The sequence below is a fragment of the Chelonoidis abingdonii genome, chromosome 1, assembly GCF_003597395.2.
Source record: "Chelonoidis abingdonii isolate Lonesome George chromosome 1, CheloAbing_2.0, whole genome shotgun sequence".
NCBI classification, from domain to species: domain Eukaryota; kingdom Metazoa; phylum Chordata; order Testudines; family Testudinidae; genus Chelonoidis; species Chelonoidis abingdonii.
In genome coordinates, this window is record NC_133769.1 from 370,859,391 (window position 1) to 370,878,949 (window position 19,559).

The 19,559-nt window shown below is 46.5% G+C and overlaps 1 protein-coding gene and 1 pseudogene across 1 annotated transcript; both read left to right on the forward strand.

Moving 5' to 3' along the window:
• Positions 1–6: 6 nt before the first annotated feature.
• On the forward strand, positions 7–816 carry LOC116835431 (olfactory receptor 52B2-like; the record flags this gene model as incomplete). Its single annotated transcript, XM_032798265.1, has 1 exon — positions 7–816. A coding segment is annotated over one exon (810 nt), but the record flags the coding sequence as incomplete, so codon positions are not given.
• Positions 817–16,341: 15,525 nt separating this feature from the next.
• On the forward strand, positions 16,342–18,058 carry LOC142046147 (olfactory receptor 52B2-like; annotated as a pseudogene).
• The last annotated feature ends 1,501 nt before the right edge of the window (positions 18,059–19,559 follow it).

The following is a 19,559-nucleotide window of genomic DNA, read 5'->3' on the forward strand; positions in this document are numbered from 1 at the left end:
ATCATACTAACAGAACGAAGCCTCCATGAGCCCATGTATCTATTTGTGTCCATGCTGGCCACTGCTGATCTGCTGTTATCTACCACTACGGTGCCCAAGATGCTGGCTGTATTCTGGTTCAGAGCAGGGGAAATTTCTTTTGCTGCCTGCCTGACCCAGATGTTCTTCATCCATGTCAGTTTCATTGCCGAGTCAGCCATCCTGCTGGCCATGGCGTTTGATCGGTACATTGCCATCTGCGACCCCCTGAGATACACCATGATACTAACCAAGCCTGTGATTGGGAAGATGGGGCTGGCAGTTGTCACAAGAAGTTTCTGTATCATTTTTCCTCTCATCGTTGTCATGAAGCAGCTGAAATTCTGCAGAACCAACCGCCTGCCTCACACCCATTGTGTTTATATGATTATAGCCAGGCTGGCCTGCGATAACATCACAGTCCACCTCTGGTATGGTGTAGTTGTGTCTATTTTAGTAATTGGTTTAGATGTTGTGCTCATTGCTGTATCATATGGATTGATCCTCAGGGCTGTCTACCGGCTCCCTTCCAAGGACGCCCGGCTCAAGACTCTCCGCACCTGCGGTTCCCATATGTGTGTCATACTGATGTTCTACGTGCCTTCCGTTTTCTCCTATTTTGCACGCCAATTTGGGCACATCATGCCAGGTTATATTGTCAACCTATTGGCCAACCTCTATGTGCTCATTCCCCCCATGTTAAACCCCATCGTTTATGGGGTGACAACAAAAGAGATCCTGAAACGGGTGATCAATGTGTTTCATCGATCCTGCAACAGAAGCTCCCTGCTGAGCTAAAGGAGGAAAGAGAAAATGCTTTTGGAATTGGAAGTTAAAGCCAGGGTTTCACTGGAACTATAAATGTGTTTTTACTATGTACTTACACTGTGTAAGATTTAAAGCTGGTCTCTCTTGCCAACAGAAGTTGGTCCAATGAAAGACATCTCCTCCGTCACTTTGTTTCTCTAATATCCTGCAACTTACATGGCTACAACAGCACTGCGCACTGCCAGAAAAGGCAGCCAGACCGAGTGAGTCTTGTTCTAAGTTGAAAGGAAACAGCAAAACATGCAAGAAAAAATGTAAAAATCACCATGGAAGAGAGAGAGGGAGCACGGTGTGTGTATCTCCTCTCTGACTAGCTACATCTGAACTGGACTCTTTTCCGGATCATTAAGGAATGCAGCAGTCAAGGGGGCCATACCATGGACAAGTGGGAAGTGCACTGGGCTGCACACTGAGATAAAGGGACTCTAGTGTTGTTTCTGCCACTGACCTGCTGTGTCACCTTGGGTTAATCTCTTTCCTCCTCAAATTCCTAAACTATTCTCAGGATGACAGCTCTGCTGATCTCAGTCCTCCATTCTGCAGCCAAGGCCTTTGTCCCAAGGACTCTGTGTTTGGCTGCCTTACGGCTCATTTCGCATGGATGGGCCCGGCTTCCCCAGGCTGATCTCGGTCTCTTCCCTACACTCGTGGCTTTGTGGGAGTGGCTGGGTGGGAGAGAGGTCAGGGGTGCTGTGGCCTGGTGCACCGGGCAAGGGACTTATTTACATGTGGTCTCTGGTCCCCCCGACTGTGGGAGAGAGAGGAGGGAGATAGAACGTGGTGTGTGATTAGACTGGTTTTTTACCCTGTGCTAAAAAGAACACCATTTGCTGCTGAGGAGAACGTGCTGACTCCTCCTGGGGCTTGGACGCTGTTTGGCCTCCTGCTAACGTCACACAACATCCAGCAAAATGCTGTGGATCGTATTTTCATTTTATTCCACCTTCCATTTCTGCAGCTTGTTGAGAAGAAATGTCTGATAAGACCTGAGAAAGTATAATACTGGTCAGGCAAAGCTCCGCAGCGGTCAGTGCCAGGTGCTTCAGGGGGCTTGAACAGAACAGGACAATCATCAAGTGATCCATCCTCTCGGCCCATCCTGTCTTCTTCGGTGGTCAGAGGTTTTGGGACAGCAGCACCATGGGCTTGCATCACTGACTAGCTAGGCTTATAACCATTGATGGACCTATCCTCCATTTACTTATCTAATTCTTTTTTTATCTTCTGGCCATCACAACACCTCCTGGCAATGAGTTCCACAGGTTAGCTGTGTTCCATGAAAAAATATGTCCTCTTGTTTGAATTAAAATCTTGCTGCCTATTTATTTCGTTCAGTCAGGTAACCCTTGGTTTTGCATTGTGTGGAAAAGTAAATAAAATTTCTCTATTCACTTTCTCTGCACCGGTCGTGATTTATAGACCTCTGTCATATCCCCCGTTAGTTTGTCTCTTTCTAAGCTGAACGGTCAAAGCCTTTTTAGTTTTCTCCTCCTATGGAAGCCATTCTATACCCTTCATAATTTTGGTTGTCTTTCTCTGAAACTTTTCAAGTTACACTGGTATTATTTTTGAGATGCGTCTACTAGAACTGGACACACTACTCAAGGTGGGCCTGGGCCGTCCCATGGATTTATACACTGGCAACATGACATTTTTCTCTCCATTTCCACATAGTTCTTAACAGTTCTATTAGCCTTTTTTGATCACTGCTGTGCCGAGAGCAGAAGTATTTCAGAGAACTGTCCACCGTGGATTCTACAATCTCTTTATTGAGTGGCAATAGCTAACTTAGAGCCCCATCCTTATATATGTGTTAGTAGGATGATTTATTCCAGGGTGCTATTAGTTTCCACTTGTCAATGCTGAATTTCATCGGCCATATGCATTGCTTAGTCATCCAGTTTTTGTGAGATTTCCTCTGTAACTTGTTCAGTCAGCTTTAGATTTAACTATCTTGAATAATTTTGTATCCTCTCCAAACTTTGCCACTTCCCTGTTCACTCCCTTTTCTGTACCATTAAGGAATGTTTGAACAGCACTGGTCCCAGTACAGATCCTTGGGGGGAGCCCATTGATTACCTCACTCCATTGGGAAAATGGACCATTTATTCCCTTTGTTTCCTTTATTTTAATCAGTTACTGATCCACAAGGAGCCTTTCCGTCTTCATCCCATGACAGCTTACTTTGCTTACGAACCTTTGGGGAGGGACCTTGTCAAAGGCTTTCTGAAAGTCCAAGTGCAACAATAGTACTGATCACTGTTCTCAGGCACATTCTTGTTGATGCTACTAAGAATTCTAGTAGGCTTGGTGAGGCATGATTTCCCTGGCCAATACCTGTTGTTAACTCTTCCCGACATATTCATAGATTCATAGACTCTAGGACTGGAAGGGACCTCTAGAGGTCATCGAGTCCAGTCCCCTGCCCTTCATGGCAGGAACAAATACTGTCTAGACCATCCCTGATAGTCATTTATCTAACCTACTCTGAAATAGCTCCAGAGATGGAGATTCCACAACCTCCGTAGGCAATTTATTCCAGTGTTTAACCACCCTGACAGTTAGGAACTTTTTCCTAATGTCCAACCTAAATCTCCCTTGCTGCAGTTTAAGCCCATTGCTTCTTGTTCTATCATTAGAGGCTAAGGTGAACAAGTTTTCTCCCTCTTCCTGATGACACCCTTTTAGATACCTGAAAACTGCTATCTGCTATCTGATATTGTGTTTATCTTTTGAAGGCATTGTTGCAGATACTTGCTGCTAGCAGTCGCAGATAGGCCAAACGCCATTGTAGGCAATCTCATTATTACCATGAACCCCTCCATCAAGTTATCAAGCTCACTTTGCAGATGAGGAAAATTTCTGAGGCAGAGTTGGCTTGAGGGGGTGATAGGTTGGGATGGGAGATCCCGTCTGGGAGCTCCCAGTCTGCAAGTGGGGAGCCAGGCTGGGGGAGTGCAGGCAAGGTGGATCTCATAGAATCATAGACTATTAGGGCTGGAAGAGACCTCAGGAGGTCATCTAGTCCAACCACCTGCTCAAAGCAGGACCAACTAAACCATCCCAGCCAGGGCTTTGTCAAGCTGGGCCTTTAAAACCTCTAAGGATGCAGATTCCACACCTCCCTAGGCAAACCATTTCAGTGCTTCATCACCCTCCTAGTGGAAAAGGGGTTTCCTAATATCCAACTAGACTCCCCCACTGCAACTTGAGACTATTGCTCCTTGTTCTATCATCTGCCACCACTGAGAACAATTTCAATCCTTCTCTTTGGTACTCCCTTCAGGTAGTTGAAAGCAGCTATCAAATCCCCACTCACTTCTTCTCTTCTGCAAACTGAATAAGCCCACCGTTTCCTCAGCCTCACCTCATAAGTCGTGTGCCCCAGCCCCGTAATCATTTTTGTTGCCCACCACTGGACTCTCTCCAATTTGTCCACATCCTTTCTGTAGTCGGAGGCCAAAACTGGACACAACACTTCAGATTTGACCTCACTAATGCTGAATAGAGGGAAATAATCACTTCCTTCGATCTGCTGGCAATGCTTCCTACTAATGCAGCCAAATATAACAGTAGCTTCTTGGAAACAAGGGAACAGCATTGACTCATATCCAGCTTGTCGTTCACTGTAATCCCCAGGTCCTTCTCTGACGAACGGCCACTTATCCAGTCAATCCCCAGCCTGTAGCAGTGCATGGGATTCTTCCATCATCAGGGCAGGACTCTGCTCTTATCCTTGTTGAACCTCATCAACTGTATTTTGGCTCAATCCTCCAATTTGTCTAGGTCACTCAGGATCCTATCCCTACCCTCCAGCATATCTACTTCTCTCCTCCAGTTTAGTTTCATCTGCAAACTTGCTGAAGGTGCAATTCATCCCACCATCCAGATCATTAATAAAGATGTTGAACAAAACCAGCCCCCGGACAGACTGTATGAAAAGCTTTGCTTAAGTCAAGATATATCACGTCACCGCCTTCTCCATATCCACAGAGCCAGTTATCTCATCATTGAAGACAATCAGGCATGACTTGTCCTTGGTGAATCCATGCTGACTATTCTTGATCATCTTCCTTTCCTCCAAGTTCTTCAAAATGGATTCCTTGAGGACCTGCTTCATGATTTTTCCAGGGATTGAGAGAGGCTGACCCATCTGTAGTTCCCGGATTCTCCTTCTTCCCTTTTTTAAAGATGGGCACTATGTTTGCTTTTTTCCAGTCATCCTGGACCTCCCCCAATTGAGGTTTGTACCTCATTGAAATGGAAGTTCAGAATCCATTTAATTTTCTCCGTTTTTCCAGTAACTTCTGGTTCGATCTAGGGGGCCCCTCTGGATCAGGGAGAAGGAGGCAGGAGAAAAGTTAGTTACAGATCCTGTTACACACCAACTCCAGGTTCATTGACTCTTGCTCCCACTGTACAGCACCGATGGACAAGAGAAAAGGTTCCTCCCTTTCTCCCCTGGGCTGTCCTATAACCTCAGGGTAAAGTATCTGCATGACAGGGAGATGTAGACCCTGAATGACATCCTTACAGGCTGTGAATATGGGGTGGGACTCAAGAGATCTGCATTCTATTCCCACACTCTGCCACCACCCTGCTGGAGAACCTTGGACAAATCACTTGGCCTCCCTGTAACTCAGTTTCCCCTTCTGTAAAATTGGAATAATGACACTGACATCCATTATAGACTGCTTTGAGATCCATTGATGAAACAGCTGAATATTATTATTTAATCTTGCTTCCAGTAGGGCCCAATGGCCTGTGCCAGGCACTTTCCAAAGTGAGATGTGATCCCTGAACTGAGGAACTTACAAAGTAGACAACACATCAAGGCCGAGAAGAATCTGACCAGGGGAACTGGCCCATTGCTGGGTTCACATCCCCATTATTCACTGATTCACTAATTCCAAGGCCAGAAGTGCTCATCCAGTCTGATCTGCTGCATCTCAAAGGCTGGAGACCTACCCCCAAATAATTCCCAGATCTGAAATTTTAGAAAAATATCCCACCTTGATTGAACAATGGTCAGTGATAGAGAATCCACCACAACCCTTAGAAATTGTTCCAATGGTTATTTCCTTTCGTTGTTAGAAATCTCTACATTATTCCCAGTCTGAATGTGTCCAACTTCCACTTCCAGCATTGGATTGTGTGAGACCTTTCTCTGCTAGGGAGAAGAGCCTGTTGTTATATGTGTGTGCCCTGTGTAGGTACTTACACACTGCGAATAGACTTAACTTTCTCTTTGTTAATCTAAACCGTACGGGCTCTTTGAGCCTATCACTGTCAGGCAGTTTCTAATCCTTTAATCATTCTCATGGCTCTTCTCTGGGCCCTCTCCAATGGATCAGCATCTTTCTTTGGTCTGTCCATTTCAGGGAGCAAGGAGGCAGGGGCTGCCAATGCCGTTGCTGCTCACAAAGACATCATCGGTGATGTCACAGTTGGCCCAGACTGGGGGGCAATGTGGTGAACTGCAGGAGGAGCAGGAGGGGAGGAGGGAGCTGGTGCCTTTGGAGTAGAGAGGTGAGGGCTGTTATGCATGATTAGGACCTGGATTCTGGCATTACGCAGGGCAGGGAGAGATTAGTTCCATTCTTCTGCATCCCCCCACCCATGGATCTATGATCACAGCAGGAAAAACAATACTAAGAATTTGACCACAGTGAAGAAAACCCAGCCCCCAGCACTCCTGCTCTCTTCGGCCCTCGCTGAGCCTCCCTAAGCATGGCTGACAGCGGAGAGAAACCATTGCCTGCTGTCACGTTATTGACATAATGTATAGGCCAGTGTTGCGCCCACTGTTATATATTTGTAGCAAATATTGTATAAAGGTTGTTGTCCAAAGGGACTATGGAGAGGTTAGGGGTTTGCTGGTTATGATTATGCTGTCTATATGTGTGTATCGTTTGTATAGTTGAAGTTATTAATACTGGCTCTATACTGTCTGTCGTTCAAATTGATGCTGTGCCTTAGGGTAACACTCCAGAAAAGTTGGTGTCAGCTCTGCCTGGCCTGCTTGATGACCCATTAAGGACCATCAGCTACTTAACTGACCCACTGAGAGAAGGCAGATACGCCTTGTAACTCAGCAAAGTATGCAGGGACTTCCCCATGTGACTCCAGACTCCATTTTGCTTTAATTTTCCATAGTAAGAAAAAAATGGTTCCTCCACCTGGAAAAGCCTAGAAAAGGCTGATGCCTCATCTCCATCTTGTCTTCAATCCTGCTTCTTACCTCTGAAGGGACTTTGCTACAAATGGAAGCTCTACACAAACGACTGATGACCCATCAGAGACTTGATTTGAACCTGCACTTTACTCCATCACTGCTAGAAACCTGAATTAAGAACATTGCCATCATTGTATGTAATTGATTCCATTTAACCAATTCTAGCTCTCATCTCTAGCTTTTTTTCTTTTATGAATAAACCTTTAGATTTTAGATTCTAAAGGATTGGCAACATCATGATTTGTGGGTAGGATCTGATATGTATATTGACCTGGGTCTGGGGCTTGGTCCTTTGGGATTGGGAGAACCTTTTTTCTTTTACTGGGGTATTGGTTTTCATAACCATTTGTCCTCATAAAGAGTGGCACTAGTGGTGAGACTGGGAAACTGGAGTGTCGACGGGAATTGCTTGTGTGACTTGTGGTGAGCCAGTGGGGTGAAACCAAAGTCCTCTCTGTCTGGCTGGTTTGGTTTGCCTTAGAGGTGGAAAATCCCCAGTCTTGGGCTGTTACTGTCCTGCTTTAAGCAATTTGTCCTAAATTGGCACTCTCAGTTGGGTCCCACCAGAACCAGCATTGTTACACCTGCCCAGTTATCGCCGCCAACCCGTGCATCATCCGAGTCATGGTGAAAACGGCCATGGTGAAGGAGGAGTTTGTTGAGAAGCCAGAGGGCCCTGCACTCCCACTCTGCAATCAGTTGTGACTCTCAGCCAGCGTGTAAAACAGAAGGTGTATTTGTAGAAGGAACAGAATATAGAACAGAGCTTGTTAACGCAGAAATCAGTGACTTTCAGCAAAGTCCATCTTGGAGGGCCCCTGGGCCAAACACCCCAGACTCTCCTCTCTCTAAGGCCCTGTCATAAATAGATAGCTAAGGGTTAATGTTTCTTTTACCTGTAAAGGGTTAACAAAGGGAACCAAACACCTGACCAGAGGACCAATCAGGAAACCGAATTTTTCAAAGTGAGGAAGGGAACTTCTGGTTTTGGGTTTGTTCTGCCTGTTTGTTTTCTCTCGGCCATAAGGGAAGAGCTTTCTTTTTTTTCTATCTCCAAGCTTCTTTCTACCCTTCTGTTCCCAGTTGTAAGTACAAAGGTAGCAAAACAATAGGCTTTTATATGTTTTGTTTTGTATTTACATGTGTGGAGTTTGCTGGAATGTTTTAAATTGGATATCTTGTTGAATCAGACTGTTATTCATATTTTCTTATAAGCAATAGCCCTGTATTTGTCATCTTGATGCAGAGTTTATATTCTTATGTATTTTCTTTCTTTTTATATAAAGTTTTCTTTTTAAGACTTGTTTGAGTTTTCTCTCTGGGTAGGTTAAGGAGCAAGGGGAGGGGATTCTCTTTGTGTTAGATCTACGGAGGGTAGCTCGGCAGCACCACGGAGTTGGTGGGAGGGGGAAAGAGAGATAGGATCATCTCTGTTTCCTTGTATTTGGGGTTTGTCTCTTTGTGGAATAAGGAGACATGCTTCTTGGTATTGTGATGTAAAGAGATTGCATCAGTCGCCCTAAGTCAGCCCAGAGAGGAAAGTCTGGGTCCGAGAGGGAGGGGGAAGGGAAGTGGAGTATTTCCCTTGCCGGTAGACTCAGAGCTTCTGGGTCTTGGGGGTACCCCAGGGAAAGGGTTGGGGAGACCCGGGAGAGTTGATCAGGTACTTCGAATCCTGATTGGTGGCAGCAAGATCAGATCCAAGCTGGTAATAAGCTTGGGGGAGGTTCATGCTAGCTTCTCAGTTTATGAACGCTAAGGTTCAAAGCTGAGTAGGAAGCTACAACAGGCCCCCACAACGGACTGCCCAGATTCCACCGGCCCAACCTCCAATGTGCACGTTCCTCCTCCTTCTGCTCTTTGTCTGCCTTCCCAGGCAAAGTGTCACCTGGTTGCATCCTGCTCCTGGGTCTCAGGTGATGAAAGGCACCAGCCATTGCTATGTGCAGGCAGCTGGAGTCGCCTCACCTGGCCCCGAGGGTCTCAGCAAAAAAGTCACACACCCTTATTCCCACCACCTAGGCATTGGTGCCGCACACAGAGAAACTGAGGCACACACAGTATTCATGCAAAATTGTAAGACCCGAATGAGCTCGCATACAACATAATAAGGAGGAAAAACCCACTTTTCAGAGGTGTACACTAGTGCCTAAGGGCCATATAGACTGATATTCAAGACCTGTGGTCCCAGACACCAGACAGTAATGGAGGCAGAGTCAAACAGGCCCATGGCAGCCTTCTCTCCTGGTGCCCTTTACTGTTGCTGCCAATCAAGTCTGCGCTGAGAAGAGAAATTCTCTGCCTCAGCCCCTCACTGACAGATGCAAACAGCAACTCTGACCGCGCCATTAAAAATCTGGATGGCAGAGCAGCGGGGTTAAGGCAGGCTCCCTGCCTACCCTGGCTCTGAGGGGCTTCCAGAAGCAGCCAGCATGTCTGGCCACAGGCGGGGGGTGGCCAGGGGACTCCCCGCGTTCTCCTCACTCCAAGTACAAGCCCCACAGCTACTATTGGCTGTGAACTATGGCCAATGGATCTGCAGGGGTGGCTCCTCTGGACTGGGACAGCACGCACTATGCAGTGGCTCCTGGCTGTGCCTCTGCCTAGGAGCAAGAGAGACATGCAGGCTGCTTCCAGAAGCCATCTGAGGTAAGCACTACCTGCACCCCAAAACTTGTCCTGCACCCCAGCCCCCCACCTGAGCCCAGAGACCCCTCCCATACTCCAAACCCCTCCTTCCTGGCCGCTCCCCAGATCCTGCACCCTCAGCCAGAGTCCTCACCTCCTCCTGCACATCTAACTCCCTGAGCGACTGAGCAAGGGTGGGGAAGAGCGAGTGAGGGAGGAATCAGGGGACAGGACCTTGGAGAAGGGGAGGGGCAAGGCAAAGGTGTTCAATTCTCTGCAATCTGAAAGTTGGCATCTCTATCCACTACTCCTGTTTGGATGCTGAGCTTGTGTCATCCAGGGTCTGGTTTTTCACAGCTGCTGAGCACCCGACACTCCAGTGGCAGAGAGTGGGAGCTGCGAGAGCTCAGCACCTCTTGAAATCTTGGCTGAGGTGTGTCCCAGGTTGGGGGCTCCCAAATCAGCAGCTCCCTTTTGGAAAGTTCCAGCCCCATTTGTCGTTAAACATCAATTCTCACAGAACATAGACGCTGTGCAGCAGGTCAACCTTGCACCTTGGTAGAGGAACATGGGAACCACCAGACTGCATAAGAGCTGGGTCCATCGAGCCCAGTAGCCTGTTTCCAGCAGTGGCCAGAACCAGATGCTTCAGAAGAAGCTGTGAGAATCTCTCATGAGAGGGATATGGGATAATCTTCCCCTCACACCCTGCATCCCATCCTTATCTCTAACAGAGAAATTGGCTTAAACCCCGATTCATGGGGGTCACTCACCCTTCCAAAATGTGTGTGGTCATTAACTCTGGTAACTCTTCTCTCCCGGTGCCTGGTTCCTTTTAAATCACCACCGGAGCCTGGGCAGTGAAGGCCAGGGAGAGCAGATGGGCTGACTGGGGGAGGCCTCTTCTGGGGCCCGGAGTCTGTCCATGTACCGGTAAGAATTTATTATTTTCGCCCTTGTAGACAGAGCAATTCTGTCTGTTGTAATGTTCCTTCATTTACCTCCAAGTGGTGTTGATTGTCTGCAGTTGTGTCTGAGGGTTTTTCATTGATAATCTTGGGGTGGAGCAAGACTGGAGAACTGAGTCTGGCATAACAACCCCGGCTAACCAGGATGGAGTGTCGATGCCCTCATGGAATGGCCATCACCTAGACACACTGCCCTTCTACTCCAAGTCCATAAAGCTCACTGTCAGTATCAATATGTTATTCCTTAACTATTACCCAGACATGCCTTTGGCAATGGTTATGAAACTTGACAAGTTACAAGCTTTCTGCACACACCTTACATGCTACTCTCTATGGGTAAATATTCCGTAGACTTGTGTGTGGTGTAGAGAGTCTGTCAGACCTGAGATGAGATCTGTTTGTAAAGAACAGGGAACTCTTTGCCAGGGCTTCAGTGTCACAAGGACCTTTCTAAATAACGTACAAAAGGAGAAATAATCAGATCAAACAAGTGAGAGGAGGAAAGGGTTAATTCTCTGCTGCTCTTCACCACCTGAGCCAAGCACAGAGGCAGGTCCCTGGGGCTCCCTGCTGGCTCTGAGTCCCTGCTGAGATTCCCAGGGCAGCAGTATAAATATCCCTGAACCTCAGCCCCGGTCAGTACAGATTCCCTGCCACCTGTAGCTCCTCAAGCGGGTCACAGGCAAAGATTCCTCCTCCCCAGCTGGGGCCGGAGCCTGGTGAGTCATTTGCATGGAATGAATCTGTGAAGGGGCGAATGGAAACATGAAACCTAGGACATGTTTGAGCTGGGGTTGGCTAGAATGGGGGTGCGTAACTCTGACTGCAGGGGCAGGACGGGAGCCGGGGCACTGAGATACGCTCCTGTGACTGCGCTGAGGTTGGGTGTTGGGAAGAGGTCGCCAGGTTACCCTGATCCACTCCCAGGGGAGTCACTGGGGGTCTTGCTGTTGAACTCAGTGGGCTCTGGACTGGGACATTCTAGGTTAATGTGACTGTTCAGAGTAAAACTATTGAGGCCCTGTAATATTCTACATCCCAAATCACTCAGGCAACACTTGCATTGACGCCATAAGGACACCAGGACTGGGTCTGTTCCGGTTGGTAGAAGTCAGTTGGTTTCAAGGAGCTTAGCTGTTAATGTCCGAACTGTAGAACCCAGGAGCAGCTGATTATAAGGGCTGCTTAGATACCAATGTCGCACCTACTTAGGGTGACCTCATCTCCCTGTGCTGAATATGGGACATCTGGTAAAATTTCTCGTATTCAAGTGAGGTCCACGGCAATCAATGAGAACTACGCAGTGCAAATGTTCAAATTAACAAGTTGACTGAGCCCCTGTTAAAAACAACTATGGCATAGTTGTTTTCTTTGTAACTACCTTCTTCTCTTTAAGGCTTTAGGGTTCACACAAGGAGGGGTGACATACACGGCCCTACCCCGCCCCCATTCCTGTATACCTCTCCCACGGGGTGTGGGGAGGTGGCCAACTAATTGACCTGACCCTCCCTGTCTGGAGTGCTCTGCCCTCAATGCCTGGCTGGGACCCTGGGATGGACTCGTATCTCCTGGTACCTCACACCATGTCTTCCTCAGGCAACGTGTGCGGGGAGGGGCATGCAAGGTCACATATCCCCTCAGATTTCAGCCAGGGTTCAAACCAGAATGTTGGAGTTTCTTCCAACCGCAGGGGAGGAGGAGTAGGGGAAGGGACAAGAACATAAGAACAGCCACACTGGGTCAGAAACAAAGGTCCATCCAGCCCAGTATCCTGTCTTCCAACAATGGCCTATGCCAGGTGACCCAGAAGGAATGAACAGAACAGATAATCATCAAGTGATCCATCCCCTGTCACCCATTCCCAGCTTCTGGAAAACAGAGCTTGGAGGCACCAATCTGTGCTACCTGGCTTGAAATTCACATGATGACTATCCTCCATGAAACAAATCCAGTTCTTTTTATGATCTTTTTATAGTCTTTGCCTTCGCAACTCCTCTCTGGCAAAGAGTTTGCAGTTAATTGTGGCTTGCAAAGGAAATACTTTTGTTTTTTTTAAACTTGCTGCTTATTAATTTCATTCAGTAACCCCTAGTTCTTGAGTTAATGAGAATGATTAAAATATCACTTCCTTATTTACTTTCTCCACACCATCATGATTTTAATAGACCTCGATCATATCCCCCCATCGCATTTTTTTCCAAGCTGAAAAGCCCCAGCTTATCAATCTCTCCTCAACGAAAAGCCGTTCCATACCCCTAATCATTTTGTTCTCTTTCTATCCTTTCCCATTCCAAATATCATTCTTGAGATGATGACCACATCTGACACAGTATTCAAGATGTGGGCGTGCCATGAATTTATATAGAAGCAATATTATATTTTCTGTTTTATTTCTATCCCTTTCTTAAAGATTCCCAAGTTCATTAATAAATAGAATGGAGCATACACTGCCAAATTGATGTAAAAATGTAATAAGAAAAGCCAAGAAAAGAGTTTGAAGAACAGCCGGCCAAAATCCAAAGTTAATAACAAAATGTTTTTTAAGTACATCAGAAGCAGGAAGCCTGCAAAACCACCAGCGGGACCCTGGATGATCAGGATACAAAAGGAGCGGCTTAAAGATGATTAAGTCATTGCAGAGAAACTAAATGAATTCTTTGCTTCAGTCTCCATGCCTGAGGATGTTAGGGAGATTCCCAAATCTAAGGCATCCTTTGTAGATGACAAATCAGAGGTATGTCACAGATTGAAGTGTCACTAGAGGAGTTTTTTTGGAATGAATGATAACCTTAACAGTAAAAGTCACCGGGACAGATGGCGTTCACCCAAGAGTTCTGAAGAACTCAAATGTGAAATTGCAGAACTCTTAACGATGGTTTGTAATCCGTCCTCTAAAGCAGTTTCGGTACCCAATGACTGAAAGATAGCTAATGTACCGCCAATATTTAAAAAGGGTCCTAGAGGTGATCCTGGCAATTACGGACCGGTAAGTCTAACATCAGTACCAGGGAAATTAGTTGAAACAATAGTAAAGAATAAAATTGTCAGACACATAGAAAACATAAACTGTTGAGCAATAGTCAACATGGTTTCTGTAAAGAGAAATCGTGTCTTACTAATCTTTAGAGTTCTTGAAGGGGTCAACAGACATGTGGACAAGGGGGATCCAGTGGACGTAGGTGTATTTAGATTTCCCAGAAAGCCTTTGACAAGGTCCCTCACCAAAGGCTCTTATGTAAATTAATTTGTCATGGGCTAAGAGGGAAGATCCTTTCATGGACTGAGAACTAGTTAAAGACAGGACAAAGGAAAGGATAAATGGTAAATTTTAAGAATGGAGAGGGGTAAACTAGTGGTGTTCCCAAGGTCAGTCCTAGAACCAATCCTATTCAACTTCATAAATGATCTGAGAAAGGGGCAAAGAGTGAGGTGGCAAAGGTTTGCAGATGATACTAACTGCTCAGATAGTTAAGACCAAGAAGACTGTGAAAAACTTCAAAAAGATCTCACAAAATTAAATGATTAATGGCAACAAAAAGGAAATGAAATTAAGAGGATAAATGTAACGTAATGCATCTTGGGAAAAATAATCCAACTCTACATACAATATGGGGGCTAATTTAGCTACAACTAAAATCAGGAAAGAGATCTTGGAGTCATTGTGGATAGTTCTCTGAAGATGTCCACACAGTGTGCAGAGGCAGTCAAAAAAAAACAGGATTTAGAATGCATTAAAATAGAGGATATGAGAATAGATCAGAGACTATCTTATTCTCCCTTATATAAATCCATGGTACCCCACATGCTTTAATACGATGTACAGATGTGGTTCTCGTACTGACCAAAAGATATACTGGCATTTGAAAAAGTTGATTAGGTATGCTTAGTTTTTTCTTCCGAATATAGGGCAACATAAAATGATTAGAGGGTTTTGGAAGAGTCCCCATTATGAGGAGAGATTAAAAGGCTAGACTTTACGCTTGGAAAGAGGGGGGGAGAGACTAAGGGGATAGGATAGATTTATAATAAATCATTAGTGTTGTGGAGGGAGTGAACAAAGAAAGTTATTTACTTGTTCCCATAATACAAGAACGAGGAGTCACCAAAATGTAAATTAATGGAAGGCAGGATTAAAAAACAAATAAAACGTGCAAGCTCGTTCTCTTATGCGGCGCACAGTAGCTGTCGGACTCGCCTGGAGTGTGTAGAAGGCTGGGACTAATAACCACTCTTTAAAAGAGTACTGGATAATATTAACGAGGCTATAAGTCCATTAATGGCTATTAGCCAGGATGGGTAAGGAAGGATGTCTCCTAAGCCTCTGGTTTGCAGAAGGGTGGAGAATGGATGTGCAGAGAGAGATTTCACTCAAGTCAATTCTACCTGTTTAAATGTTCACTTCCCTCTGGGGCACCTGGCATTGGCCACTGTCAGTAAGACAGGTACTGGGCCTAGAAATGGACCTTTGGTCTGACCCAGTATGGCCATTCTTATGTTCTTAAATGTATTTTTAGGTTTTTTTTGCGCTGTTGCACGATTGAGTGATGTTTTCCAGAGATACCACAATGATCCAAAATCTCTTTCTTGAGTTGTAACAGCTAACTAGACCCTATCACGCTTTATAGATAGTTGAGATTATGTTTTCCCAATACGCATTACTTTGCATTTATCAACACTGAATTTCTTCTGCCATTTTCTTCTCCAGTTGCCCAGTTTTGAGAGATCCTTTTGTAGCTCTTCACAGTCTGCCTGGCATTTAACTGTCTTGAGTAGCAGTTATGTATCATCTGCAGATTTTGCCACCTCACTCTTACCCCTTTCCAAATCATGTATGAATATGTTAAATAGGACTGGTCCCTGTACAGACCCGTGGGGAAACCACTGTTGACCTCGCACCATTCTGAAAACTGACCATTTATCCTACCCTTTGTTTCCTATCTTTTAACCAGTTACAGATCCATGAGAGGACCTTCCCTCCTATCCCATGACAGCTTACTTTGCTGAAGAGCCTTTAGTGAGGGACCTTGTCAAAGGCTTTCTGAAAACATAAGTGCACTATGTCCACTGGATCCCTTTCTCCTCATGCTTGTTGAGCCTCTCAAATAATTCTAGCAGATTGGTGAGGCATGATTTCCTTTAGAAAAAACATGTGGACTCTTCCCCAACAAATTATATCCATCTATACGTCTGACAATATGGTTCTTTACTATTGTTCAAACACTTTTCCCGGTCCTGAAGTCAGGCTTACTGGCCTGTAATTGCCAGTATCACCCTTGGAGCCCTTGCCAGTGCTGTGCGGCGCTTTGGCACATGCAGGTCTCAGCAACTCCAGGCCAGTGCGCCCCACGCCAGAGGGTCTTGGGCTTTTCCTGAGGCACTGGCCCAGCCAGAGGCAATGTGGGGAAGGAAGAGCTTGTCAGCCAGGCTGCTAATGAGCTGAGTGCTCTGTGAGGGGCTGGTTCCCCGCACAGCACTGAGAGTGGGATGTGCCCCACTAGGGGTCAGGATCTGGAGGAGCAGAGGAGTGTGGGGGAGTGAAGGAGCAAGCAGGGAGAGGACAGCCAGAGGGGGAACATGTAAAGGCTGATGGGTGGGCAGCAGAGGTGACAGCTCGGCTAGGCTTAAAATGCTGTGGTACGTTAGTGGAGACATGCTCTGTGCTTGATGAGGGAGAAGCTCCCTGGCAGCGTAGTTAATCCTCCTCCCCGCGAGGCTGTAGCTATGTCTACACAAGGGACGATCAGGTTGGTGTATCTATGTCTCTCACAGGTGTGGATTTTTGACACAATAAGCAACGTGGTTATCCAATATAGGTCTGTATAGCAGACAGTCCTTATTAATGAGATTGTCCCACAAGATTTGCTCGGAGCAAATCTTGAAAAAACTTGTAACTTTACTCAGGTGACTATTTGCTTCACAAACTCAGTGCAAGTTGTTCGTGAATGAGTTTACTTATGTGCTTGAGTGTTGGTCGGGTCAAGGCCTCAGAGCCTGAAGTATCCAACAGGAGGACTGTGAATGAAAGTGGTTCTGCTCTCACACCATTATAAAATGCGAGTGACTCCTCAGTTGTGAGTGTGAAAAGTGGGTAGGTGCCTGAAAAACAGTCATGTGGCTTCATTACCTCACATACACAGTCACTGCTTGAGAACGTGAGAGCGACTATAGCAAACGTGGAGGAGAGATTCTGCTGTGTGGACAGCAACACCTGCTTCACCTGGGCCAGAACCATCCAAGTCATCACCTCTCTTTTGGAACGGAGACATTACATTGAGGGGCAGTACGTAACTTGTCGTGCGTCATCAGTGCGTAAAAATGTGCGTCATTAATGGGTAAAATGTTTGTCTATGTCCTTTCCCAGCTCTGCACAGACAGTTGACACAGCAGACCTGAAGCGAACACCCAGTGACCAGAAGATCTGTTATGGTACGAAGGCACCCAACTAGGTTGATTGTCGATGAAGCACAGTACTAGTATCCCGCAGACTCTATCGGACCACGAATACATGTATGCCCATTAGAATGGAGCAGCTCAGTGAACAGTGGGACTTTCTGTTTCTCCCTAGGTTAGACAAAGGAACTCCCTTTGAGGCTCCATTTCATACACCATACAAACAAGTTCTATAACATAGTTAATTCACACCCTCTGACACAGCTGGGTTCCACCCAACACCTTGTACTCTCTACCCGTCACACTCATCCTTGACCTTATCTTTAGACCCAAATGTCTTCATCGTGTCAGTTTTATGGGCCAAGTCAGCCATCCTGCTGGACATGGCGCTGATCAGTACGTTTGCCATCTGTGACCCCCCTGAGATACACTGCTGTGCTAACAAGTCTGTGATCAGGGGAAGATAGGGCTGACAGTTGTAACAAGAAGTTTCTGTTTCATTTTCCCCATCATCTTTCTTGTGAAGCAGCTGAAGTTCTGCAGAACCAACCGCCTGCCTCACACCTATTGTGACTACGTGGCCATAGCCCGGCTGGCCTGCGATGACATCACAGTCAATGTCTGGTATGGTATAGCCATGGCTATTTTAGTAATTGGTTTGGATGCTGTGCTCATTGCTTTGTCTTATGGGCTGATCCTCAGGGCCGTCTTCCGGCTCCCCTCCAAGGACACCCGGCTCAAGGCTCTCCGCACCTGCAGCTCCCATGTCTGTGTCATACTGATGTTCTACACACCATCCTTTTTCTCCTCTTTGGCACACCGATTTGGGCACATCATCCCAGGTTATATTCTCAACCTCATGGCCAACCTCTATCTGCTCATTCCCCCCATGTCAAACCCCATCATTTATGGGGTGACAACAAAAGAGATCCTGAAACGGGTGATCAACGTGTTTCATCGGTGGTGCAGGGGAAGCTCCCTGCTGAGCTAAAGCAGGACAGAGAAAATGCTCTGGACTTGGAAATTAAACCTAAATTTTCATTGGATTTAATTTAGGGATGTTTTTATTATGTACTTCCACTGCGTAAGGTTGAAAGCTGGTCTGTCTCCTCAACACAATTTGAGTCCAATGAAAGCTATTTCCTCCCCTAGTTTGTCTCTCTAATATCCTGGGACACACCTGGGTGGAACAGCACAGCGCCCTGCCACAGAAAACAGCCAGACTGAGGGAGTCTTGATCTAAGTTGAAGGGAAACAACAAAACAAGAAAGCACAAAGGTAAAATCACTTTGTGATACAGCATGGTGTGTGCTCCTCTGTGACAAGCTGCATCTGAGTTGCACTCTCCATGGCAATGGACAGCAGCAGCCAAGGGGGACGTTTCGTACAGCCATGGGAAGTGCACTGGGCTGCGCACTGGGAGACGGGAGCTCTAGTGTTCATTCTGGCACTGACCTGCTGTGTCACTTTGGGACAGTTTCTTTCCTCCTCAATTTTCTCATTGGCAAATGAGCACATTTGGGGCCAGCATGGAAGTCAGGAGCAAGAATCCTCAGGGAGACAGCACAGAGCTTCAATGGCCCTCCTCTGCACAGCCCAGAACCCGAGCAGGGGTGGCTTTGACTGTGTCATTATGGGATTTCTTTACCTGGAGATCCACCCTAAGAGGACATGGCTCAGGCAGTAAACACCCCCCCCCCACACACAACCCCATGGCAAACATGATGATTCAGAGTTTAAGCAGGGCCTAGAATTTCAATTAGTCAGGCCTGTATTCAGCCCAGTACCTTGTGTTTGTCTAAGACACCCCCCACAAAGATATGAGAACTCCTGAATCCTTCTCTGGGTCACAGCTTTGCTGGCCTCAATCCCCAATTCCATAGCCAAGGACTTTGTCCCACAGACTGTGTATTTGGCTGCCTTATAGATCATTTCTTGTGGATGGGCCCAGCTTACCCAGGCTGATCTCATGCTCTTTCCCACACAGGTGGCTTTGTGGGGCTGACCGAGTTTGAGAGAGGTCAGGGGGTGCTGTGGCCTGGTGCACTGGATGAGGGACTTATTGGCACGTGCTCTCTGGTGCACCGACCATGGGAGACAGAGAGAGGAAAATCTTGTGTGTGTGATTAGCTGTGTCTTACCCCCTGCTAGTGGAATGTTTTTCCACTGAGGGTGATGCGATGAGTCTTGTGTAACCATCTGCTAGTGCCACAAAAATGCTGTGGGAAACTGTTTCTGCTTTTATTCCCACCTTCCATTCCTGGAGCGTTGGAGTAGAAATGTCTCACAGGAACATAAAAACGGCATAAAGTGGGTCAGACAAATGGTCCATCTAGCCCAGTGTCCTGTCTTCTAACAGTGACAAATGCCAGGTGCTTCAGGAGAGTGAGCAGAACAGGGCAATCGTGTGATCCATCCCCTGTCTTCCTATCCCGACTTCTGGTGATCAGAGGTTTTGGGACACTTGGATCCCTGACCAGCGTGGCTAATAG